Genomic DNA, 12,096 nt, shown 5'->3' with positions numbered 1-12,096 from the left:
TATCTTATATTCTCTGATATGCTCATACACAACGTCGAGCCAGATGATCAAACTAAGATGCCGATACCCAAATGAGTCAAAAACGTTGCATCCACAAACAACGTATCAAGAAACTATGAACTATGTAACAAAACAGTAACATGAGTATAACAACCAACAAGGAAGGAAAGTAAAAAAACTTTCGACATCAGAATGCGGCGGAACATCTAAAAACTGGTGTAGCGATAGATAGCATCGCTGAGGTTCCGACGCTGCTGATCATCAACATTGATAGCTACATGACTAGATTAAGAAGTATTTTAAAGGTAAGTAACCTTCGTATGGTTTTACAGTACTGACACGTTGCTGTTTTGTTGGAAAAAATACTTGAAATGGGAGTAACAGATTTACTTGAGAGAACAATATATTATGGTCTTTCGGACACCATATTGTAATGGTAATAGGTTATGGTTTGTATGATTTTTTTTAAGTTCGTCATTTATTTTTTCGTTTCTTTGTTTGTAAGTTATAGGTACATCTTTGGGTTCGTGTTACTATATTTTTCTTACCTAAAGTTGCACATGTTCGACCCTCAAACGCATAGCAAACCAACGTGATAATTTATATTCAAACATAATCACTGGAAGAGGATGTTGCAGAAGGGTATTCGTAGCTTAGAAAAAATACCTGCACGCTCCAAATATTTATTGTATGAAGTTTTAGGACAGCAGATCTCAAACATAAGCCATTGCTGACATTGCTGTTAAATCAACTTATCACCTACATGTACTGCGAGTAGGCGGAATAATTGAACATCATGTCGAACACCTGTCCATCGATTTAGATCCGGTTATTAGTTACACCTACGTATCTGTACTTAATGGTTATGTCATTGCTCTCAAGTAAGCGTTCTGAGATGAATATTTTCCTTACCTTTTATATGGACGTTTTTAGAAGATATTAGAAAATTCACACAAATTATCTGAATTTCACTCGATGTATTATTATCATTTATGTATGTTGTTCCTCGATTAGATATTTGAACCAATATTCCATCGCAGATTTTACAAAAGGTTTTTGCCAACAAAGCATAAGTTACGACTCAGTTTATTAAATTAGTTATTTCTAGGTTTCATAAAACCACGATACGAAATACCAACAGTTCAACTGTACGCTAACAACTAGCTCAGTGGCACGCTCTAGTCTCGATAAAACCTATTTGGTCTAAAGTATGTTAACGATAATGATGGCTATCCATCGGCAACAATATTTCTAGGTGTCTACGGTTCTTTTATTGCAATCAAGTTTATTACATGTTGGTGTTAACAATAAAACTCTTTGTAATAGTGCAGCTTAAACACAATATTTTCAACATATCAAACAGTAGTACTGTATTACATCACATATTACCACACCAACAAAAAATCACATTTTCGGAGACGAATTACGTAAGAAATGTCACTAACCGTCTGGTAAACAAGAACCATTGACGCAACTATCCGCGCGAGAAATTATACTGGAATTAGGCAACACCGGCAAAGACCACTTCATATTACTTAAGAACACGCAAACTTATGCAGTCAATTTTAAATACTGAGCTATGGACGAAACTAATTTTCGTAAGGCACCGAGCCGGTATAAAATTTAAACAGTTTATGCATTTCTTTTGAAATTTCTGTACATTTACATTAATATATATGAACACGAAAGCCATAACAAAATAAATCATGACTTGAAATTGGATGAAACAAATATTAGTCAAGCATTGACGCTTTGTCTACGCATGGCTAGGCAAAGTTATGACTAATGCATCATCACTTATTATTTAATTTGTATTAGGTACCATAGGCAATGAAACACATTGTACTATCTACAAATATGTTCCTCTAGAATGTTAATCTGCAAAGGCTTAATAAGCTTTTGAAAGTCTGATGAGACATACATTGCGATGGACGCATTAGAAGAACGGCATGGTAATGAAAATCCAATTTCTTATTACCAATTCACATTCGACCCACTGTAACATCTAATCTATAATTAATGAATAAGATCGTGAATACCAATAAAAGATGGCAGTGATCAGAATTCACAACTCATTTGATCAAACATTCGACAAACACGAGAACAAAATCACAAATATTACTCATCGTGATGCTTCAATGCCAAGGTTGGTCCAACGCCTTTTGGACACGTACAAAGGAACCGGTTCTCGCATTAAGTCGGTCACAGTTGAAGTAATACCAACCGGTAAACTCATTGGATAGCGGACACGGCGGCAATTGCGATCCAACGACAAATATTGCAAAAACAGTTTGAACGGAACACGTAAGTGCAGATGCAGATTTCACGTACCCAGTGGCCAAGACATTGAGACTCATTCATATGCAAATTGTCCACGACGTGACAGGGGTACTCAATATGCAGACGTTTGTTAGTGAATGATTTAGGTGCCTGTGCGAGATATAAATAGATCGAGAGTTTATTAACTTTCTTATTGAACTGGCATTATTATGTTATACCTTTGTATCGCTGGCCGGACGAATAAGACGCGATGAACAACGTTATTTTTAAACAAAAAATTGTAATAAGTTCTTAAATGATTAATATTTTTATTTTTGATGAGATGTTTTATAGTTAAACTAAGTTGCAGTAATTTGGAGATTAATGAGCGGTTCGTAATGAAAATAATTTTACTTATTCAGTTTTATATGTCGTTGTAACTATGTCTGTAATACATTGTAACCATTTTAACATTATTTAAGCAGTTTTATATGGTGTAAAAGGCAACAATAAAGACTATATTTAAGTTACACTTAATGCATCATACGAAGTAACCTTTTAAGAATATCAAGTAGAAGTCCAATTATAGAAAGATTTTGTTTTGCAATATCAAAAAAGAATCGTGTAATTTTCCTTTCAGTAATTTGTTGTGAAGACCGACAAGTACTAAGTGTTCTACTGTACTACATTACTGAACGGACAATAAATATTACGCAATTACTCTACAAATCGATCTGTTCACACTAAGTGTGATCAATTTGAGATAACAGTAGTCCGAAGTCATGTATTCGATCTGGTATATTAAATGAGAGGCTTCTAAGAAACTAGTAAAATGGGTCGAAATTAAATCCAGATCGTAAATGTTTAGGGAAGATGTTACACACAGGACCAATAAAGCGATAGTTCAAGCTATAAACACCGGTTAAGTTGACATAAACAGAGGAAACTATAGCGGAAGACCATAACATTCTACTTTCACAGATCACAAAACATATTTAAAGATAAAACAAAATCCAGATGAATATAAAGCTATATATAATAAAACATGTGTTAGCAGATGACGTGAGGTTTTGCACAAACATTTCAGTATCTTAAGACGCGACGTTTAATTAAGGTATTTTACCTACAGTAACACTTGTGTACAGAATGTGCATTCTATAAAAAGCTAAATATTTACACTAAAAGAGCGATGTTCTACTTCTTAAATTATGGCAGATAATGCAATTTTGCACCTACTGTAGAATGGCTTAGGAAGCCTTAAGAAATTAAAAATGGGTACTGCTATATCGAATTATCCTATTGCCCTATATCGCTTTGTTTGTCTGATGGCTACATATTTAGGTTTAGACAATATTGAAGGCTCGGGTTTCGGATAATTAAGATCTGTAAAACTCTTGCGATTGGAAAACACTTGAGCTGCCTGCCCCGATAAGGCGCCAGAAGCATTGTTACATTAAAAAAGGCTGTGCGAAACGAAGAAACACAAATGAGCTACAATCCAAATACTTTGCAACGAAATAGCAGTCACCCAGGTACTGAACTGCAATATGCTCACAAATGCAGAACACTTTACATAAACAATTCATAATAACCACTGAAGACACGTAAGTAATGACGTCGATGCAATTGGTTGGATCCAAAGTCAATGAGGTCGAGCCTCGATGCTGCAGGTTAACGAATAAATCATCGCCGGGGCTCTCGCGGGGCCGTATCAATTTATGTTGTTTATCTGTTTCCCCCCGCTGAAAGCGATGGGAAGAGGGGAAAATAGCGCGTGCATCTCGCATGAAGGTTGACATTCGCTGGCCTCGTTTTGTTTCTAGATCATTCTATTTATAATAGTGCTGTTTATGGGGAGGATTTGAGGTCGTAGAATGCTACAAATAGGTTGGTTAAATTTCGGACCAAACGATCTTTAGGTTTTAACTTATTTGCATTATTAGTATTTGTATATTTTTGTATAGAAAATAATACCCATTTTACTCACATCTGCGTATTTAGTTGACTTACACTATCATCATTATCATCATCAGCCACATAAAGTCCACTGCTGAACATAGGCCTCTCAACTCAACTAAAGATTTCCAGACGGACCTGTCGAAAGCGCTCTGCATCCAACGTATTCCTGCGACCTTTATCAAGTCTTATAATAAAATAATATTAAATCTCTTCTACATATTCAAGTCGCGTTAGCAAAATACTTAGAAAAAATAAAGTTTGACAGAATTACTCGTAATTAAATTCAATACTACAGTAAGGAGCAAGAAGTATTATTACCCGGCACGTTTAAATAAATAAGCAATGCTGAAGAACTCACACCATATAATACAGCAAACAACAATTTAACATTTGGGTCCGCAGAGATATCATCAACGTCACATATGCACGAGGGTCGAACACGCACATGTTATTCTTAATAGCCCAATTTGTAAAGTGGTATTTGTGATAATATACATTACGCTTCTTCGTAATGCAGGGGACGAATAGTCTTGTGGGCGACTACCGCAAGATTCACTACTACAAGTACTTTATGTAAATATAAAACCAAAAAACAGAAAATATTGAAATCGACATAACGTCTTTAAATGTTTACTTCTATACATAAAATTATATTTCTCGTATAATGTAAAGCATTTAGTGAAATTGGCTAATTGCGGGTTCTCACACGGTTCACATACCCCTACATCGTTCACTAATAAAAAGAATAAAGTTAAATACCAAAAATAAAAGAATGAACAAACGAAGCGTTATTTCGTATCGTAGCAAAAAAACACTGGTACTTACTTTTGAAAGCAATTCAATTTGCAAGACCTAAACAATGACAAATGATATCAATAACGATGTTTTTGTGACAAATGACACAAAAATGGCGAAGTATTTTATCATTACCTTCACAAAACAACCTCTCTCTTTTTTATACAATGTAATGACGAAAACAGCCAGTCGCACGCCCCACAGTAAACTTCTCGACTGCTCATGAACTCTAAACAGAGTGCAAGGCTATTGCTACACTGTGCTGTTCTTAGATAGACAGAATGAAGGCGGACCATATTGCGAGGGAGGATCAAGAGACCTTCAAATAAATAGAATTTACGAGGGAAGACAGTTCACGTCTTCAGAATTGCTGGAACCGTACGAGTTTCCATCTTCTTGACAATTAAGTTTGACATTTGACAACTTGATATCGCGACGGTCGATTCTGTAACTTCATATCAGCTAGGTCCAGACCTTATAATGAAGGCAAACTGCTTTTGCTACATTTTTTCATCAAATGTTTTCGTCTTTACATAATAATTACTCGACTCAGACATTGTTAACACGCTACAATGATTTCAAGTCTCGAAAACTGTAACGTTACAAAAAGTACTGTTTCAGTGTTACGCAATGTTTGCCCCAATTCCTAGAACGTGAGATTTTTTGTTTGTCCGAATTTTATCTTAATTGAATGTGTGTTAGACTGCATATTTAGAATGATCGTGAATGTAGGAAGCGATTAATGCAAATGAATTGAAGATTTATGGATTATGTGTTTGTAAAGTAAAAACAGCGTCAATTTATGAGATATTAATCAAGTGTAATAATTTTAGAAGAATTTTATTACTTCTTATAAACAATTTTATCATATTTGTTTATAAGACCATTTAAAATATAAAATCATTAAAAAAGACAAATCAAAATTACTTTAAAATCTTTTGTTTATTGTGAGCAGCGTGAAAATTTCACTAACATTACATTCCTCACAAACTATTCATTGAACTCTGAAGAAGTACCAGTTATAAGCTATTGCTGTACCATAAAACTTATCACTTACTTTCACAAATCGTAAAACGAATCGATACAAAACCGATGCGAATGCAATGTTGTTGGATGCATCTAATGAACGGATTGCGTCCCGTTAGAGCCAGATAATCTGTGGGATGGCCGGTGGCTAGTAACGGTACACAGGCCTTCGGACAAGCTGGCCTGGCGTGACAGAAGCCTTGCAAACGTCCGACTATCGAGTATCGCATGACGTGAGAACATCGGGAAACTAAGCTATGACTACTATGTGAATGTTTGTGACTTGTCTGGTCTTAATCAATATTGAAGACACATTTCAAACTATCATGATGAAAATTCTAAAATTTTGTGATTATAATGTAACGGCTGCATATAGATTTCAAATTGGCCAAATTATGTTCAAATTGCTTCATTTATAGAACTAGGGAAATTATAAATTGGACTCATTTGCGAAGATTTCCAATTCAGTCATTATAAAAAAATCAGTAGCAGAATATAGTATAGTTTGCTACAAACAAATTACACAATTAATACATTAGATCGCATAGATCTGTTTAAGAAGCACTTTCTAATCCACCGACCATAGATGGACATCTTATGTTGCCTAATCATTGTTGAAATGTCAATGGATCCGTTTATGATGAGAGCTTTCAGCTTTCACTCTCTTTTATGCAATGAAAGCATTGTACACTAATGCTGTGTGTTGACCTTAGGCATTGCGACCTTAGCAGTTTAAAGCATGATCTCGGGTGTAAAAGTTTTACTGGTTTTCAAGTAATTAAACTTTGAAAGCTGGAAGCCAGAAAAATCTAAAAGACTGGTCACGTATTTTGTTGTAGTTTTATAATTTGCATAGTCATACCGTTGATGAAATTAAATTTGTAATATATTATATTTGACTACTTAAGAAATAAAGTAATTGATACATATCTGTCCGATGCCTTAGAAATTTGTAAGTCAGTTCCAATTTGAAGTTAGCTAATTGTCCCATTCTTTATATTACTGGCTGTATTATCATTTATGATGCAAACAATAACAGTTCGCGCAGGCCATGATATTATGCCTGTATTACTCACGCGCAAAATAAATTAATTCCGTCTAACATCGAAACAAAACACCACAATAATTTTCACGGTTGCAAATGCATGACGAGAATTTCTATGAGGGTAGACCACGTGTTCCGTCTATCCTTTTCTTGTCCTGTTAATTTACATGTAGAGTGAAAGATACAGCACTATAGGTCGGATATCCGTGTTTAGACAATCGACGCGTGACCGTGCCATCCGGCGGTAGGGTGCTACCACCATGACGCGCACAATAGTCTGGTCAGTGGTGAATGACGTCATAATTTAAGGTAACGGCAATTACATGTATCGCCATCGTCGGTGACAGGCAAGGACGTATTTCTAAATCTAATTTACATAGTAACTAGAACTTGGAACATTGCAGTAATATTTGATTTTTTTATAGGTTAAGGCACGCACAGGGCTGTATAATGCCACATAGATATAGGTTGAGATCCTCAACGATTACTAGAATTATGGCGGCTTACCTGCGATACTACGCTTCGGAATATCAACGAGAACCTAATGAATATAATGGTTCATGAAACAAGATATTTTTTGCACCTAACAATGTTAAATTAGATTACTTATTTGACAAACATTTTCTACAGCGTGGTGAACTTGGCTTTGATCTCTTTAAACAATAATTTAGAGCGTATAATCAATTGTGACACTAAGGCGGACAAGTTTTTGCCAAATTTACTTACAGTAACGCTACTAAATAAGAAGAAATTGAACACAAGGTTAATAAAAGCGCTTTTGAATCTTGTAAAATTGTAAAAAATTGTTTATGAGTTTCAAACACTATTTTATAAAAGAGGGGTCAAGGCTGTTCAAATATATCTCGAGAGAGACCTAATGCGACCAAAACCGAGATAAATGCTAGTCAAGAAGATTTATCATAAAATTATTTCAGTAAATTATAATACACTTAACATGTTCTGCCGTCTATATCACAAGCGTTCTCAATAATAGAACATTTAGAAAATACTTTGTGAATTCCCAACTTCCCATATGTTAATATAACAGACATACTTAAACTCACGTCTCTTACTGGGAAGGAGTGGCAGATAGGCAATTGGGGCAGGTGACAGTAGATCAAGTTTATTTTCGTCTTATTACAAAGATAGCAAACGTATCGGTATGACCGCAACCAATCAGTATTTTTATATTGAAATGTCATTAATTTCGATTAAAGAAAGTTAATATGTCCAAAACCAGCAAGGAACCAGGACCTCAAAGTACAAGAAAGCTTGACATTGACAAATGCAGTAAAACGTAATATCATAAACAAGTTAAAAGTGAAATCATATAACATACCGAACTCATCTCTGATACATTATAACAGACAGTGGCGAAGCCTCCATACAACCGATTCCTACCGGCTTCCCTTTTAGGTTTATTACGTTTGTCTTAGTTTTTGTTTTCTGTTAAATTGGCAGCGATATGCTTACTAGGGCAATTTTTTTTCACATCGGGTAACCTTTTGAAAAATGTCACCATTCGCCACTGATAACTGAGGTATATTAGTGTCTTACATGTCTATCAAAATTACGAGTATTATTTCGCTTTCTTACTGCTCTAGTGGCGACAAAACGGTCTTTTTGGAAAGCGTAAGTGTGGTATCGCGATTTGCACACCTTAATATTCTTGTCGTGACTTGATCTACATTGTCTTTGCGTTGTAGACACCGCTACACGGTTCTGTTCTTACCAATTGGATTTCGTGTTTTTTACCAGTTTCATAATGATGTTATTAAGACCGGACGTTATTTTCCTTTTTTAATTTTAATAGGTACCGTATCCGACGTCTCGGATCTTTAATATCGTATTCGAAAACAAGCTTTGCTTTAATTGTAGCGGGGCATAATTATTGTCTTGGAATCACCGTGTAAAAAGTATAATGTGATTAAATTGTAGGTAAAAAGTTTATCGAATGGAACAAGGATTTGAAGTTCGTGATAAATCATAAAACAAAAATAAAGTTGATATAATTAAAAAAGGTCCTAAAGTAGAAGATAACCGATGGAAAATTATAAATTCAGATGAATATTAAATAAATAAATAAAAATAAAAAAGCCTTTTATTTCTTGCTAAAAAAAAGTTACAATTAAAAATATTAATTATAATTACAATTTTATCAGAAAATAAACATCACAGGAATTCATTATTTATTGTGTTATATAATCATTTTATGTGTATATAATTATTATTATTTTATTTTTTGTTGAACTGCAATTCATTGTATTTAAATTTGTGTAAGTAGTATTGCAAGAACCCTCTCAGTCGAAGGTAAAGGCCTCCTCCAGAGACGACCAACGTCCTCTATCATTTGCTATTTGCATCCAAGAACCTCCAGCTATTCTTACTATGTCGTCTAGCGTGCCAAAGGTCTTCCTCTATTTCTTTTTCCTAATGGGCCTGGCCACGACGTCGTTTTCGTAGTCCAACGTTTGTCGTCGTCAGATGAATATTAGTCCGAAGAAATTTTTGTTAAGCAAATCTACGACTAGCGTTTTTTGATCAGAAATTGCTGCGTATTTGAGGTAAGCATGGAAACCGTTTGTTGAAGTTAGATCAATATGCATAACCAAATGACGTGGCGTATGCAGACCGCAGCCTTGTCCCTTGATGATTCCTTCAAGGCGAATACATACCTTTCATAAAGTGAGCACATTGATAAGGAAATATAGACTTTATTCTATATTTTATTCTCTTTGAAATGGTATACTTTGCTTAAAATATCACTGTTCATTCAATAAATGTTATTTTTATTTGTATTTAATTATATTTAAACTTAAGCGTTAATAGTTGCATTAATGACAATTTTACGTAGGAATAATTAAGTGTCATTATATTTTTATCGAATTAAATAGTATTACTGTAGGATCGAAAATTCCGGAAAAATATAATACTCGTTCAATCTCTCGAATAAAAAATACGATTGGCAACAATGTTTTCAGTCAACATTTTATTATGAAACATGCTGTTTGTTTAGATTAAAATAATACTTAAATCTTAAAGCTAGACTAGTCACAAAATCTAGAAGTTTTAAGAATAAACCAAAACTTCATGGTAAAACAAGTCATAGAACCTCATCCTCAATGTTTGTCATCGAAAATATTGTGTTGAAGGCTCGGAGCATGGCGTCATTTATGTCAATGTATTATTAAAAGTTCTGTTATCAAGATACAGGAACTTTATCAACTCTTGCTCATAATAAAAATAAACTAAATGACTGTAATAATGTCATATCTATTACTGGAATGTGTATTACTAACGTTACTTTTAATCAACTGAAAGTTAAGGAAAATGATTATGAAATAACTGGATAAAGCCTAGACAAATTTGTCGAAAAAATATTGGTAAAATAAGAGTTTCGTGAATTATTTATCCTGCAATAAGACGGATTAAGATATATTTGTCACGAAACCTCAGAGAAGAGATAAGATAAGGAACCTGCATATCAAATTGTATTGATCTATTTTTCAATAATCACGAATCTCGTGTATCATAATATTAATTTCTATAATTTACTTATTCTCTCTTTAGTAGGAGGCACATAATTAATCATCATGAACATCGATAACAGTCGGAGGGCTACAAAAACTAATGCCGGTCTTAAAGGATTAGAAGATGTAGAGGGCTGTACATATAATCACTAAATGATAATGTTTCCATCGATTACAGTTAGATATTTTAGCCTCTACAAGTGCACATCGGGCTGCAATACAAAGGCTGATGTTATCTAATCGCTCGCATACCTACTGTTCATTTACAAGGCGTGCCTCACTCTACGGGCAAATAAAAGGCATCGATAAAAAAAATTAGAAAACGTTTATTACAATATAATGTTTATAAATTAATAATAAATACATCACATTTGACGACGGGTACCGAATGAGATGCCCGACTGCTGACCCTTGTTGGTGCCGTATTGCAGCGAGATGACGTTCTGTCCGGCCTTCAGCTGCTCTTCGCTGAATTCACGAACGTTCTTATCGGCTTCCTTCGGGCCGATGGACGGCTTGCCGTAATTACCCGCCTTCCTGCCCAAGGACTGCAGACAAATCACCACCGAGTACAGGTTTTGTTTCTCCCACAGATCAATGGTCTGGAAAGTCTCCTGTGGGGGCACGCCGAGCTTCTTCGCCGCTTCCAGGAACGCGTTAATATTCTCCATGCGCTTGAAGGCCATCGTCGACTGGTTGACTTTCTTCACTGACCCTTCCTGGATAGCGTTGACTAGTTTGCAAGTAGCGTACCATCCTTAAGTACCTCGTAAAGATTCTCGGCGGTTCCGGAGGTGTTGGCCGGCTCGCCAGTCAGCTTCCTGATCCACTCGAGGGTCTCCTGTGCAATCTCGTCGTTGTACTTGCTGTGGATGCGAGCCTGGGCCTCGGCGTTGATGCCGGCTTTGCCTGCGCGGTGTTCAGCCATGTTGTGTGTTGACAAGTGTGCGGCTACGTGTCCACTGAACTCCTCGTGATAAGCGTCCTCACAATATCAGCTTGACGATACGTATGATAGCGACTATCGCTTTTTCTACGTACCAGTATACGGTTTATCGCGTCGCAGCATTATCTTGCCGTATAAGTGATTTATAATTGTGATTAAATGACGGCATGCATTAAACTTAGAAAATGTTAGTCACAAGATTAGTTATGTCATGGCCGTATTCACGTGTGCACACAATACAGACTACATTTTTGGAGCTAGACGTTTTAAAATTTGTATCACCAATTTATTATTTATTGCTTTAAAACACTGCACTAAACCTACCGGAAAAAACGCTTGCTCGGTATTGAAATATTACACATTTTATTTTTATTAATGTGTGTATTTTCGTATATATACGTATCGTCTAGAAAGCTCTAGAACAGTCGATCACACTTATCAGCTGATAGATGCCGGTATTTGCGATTACAAATATATTATCTACTTATTACTATAATATCAGTACGTTTTGGAACACTTCAATATGTACATTGTAT

General features: G+C 35.2%; 1 protein-coding gene across 1 annotated transcript; it reads right to left on the bottom strand.

Moving 5' to 3' along the window:
- Positions 1 to 10,920: 10,920 nt before the first annotated feature.
- Positions 10,921 to 11,651, bottom strand: LOC115445740 (myophilin). The gene is given in 2 exon segments (XM_030172136.2): positions 10,921 to 11,359; positions 11,362 to 11,651. Coding segments are annotated over 2 exon segments (561 nt in total). The 5' UTR covers positions 11,543 to 11,651; the 3' UTR covers positions 10,921 to 10,979.
- Positions 11,652 to 12,096: the final 445 nt, after the last annotated feature.

Source organism: Manduca sexta, unplaced genomic scaffold, assembly GCF_014839805.1.
Source record: "Manduca sexta isolate Smith_Timp_Sample1 unplaced genomic scaffold, JHU_Msex_v1.0 HiC_scaffold_1246, whole genome shotgun sequence".
NCBI classification, from domain to species: Eukaryota; Metazoa; Arthropoda; class Insecta; order Lepidoptera; family Sphingidae; genus Manduca; species Manduca sexta.
This window is presented reverse-complemented; position numbering and strand designations above follow the sequence as displayed.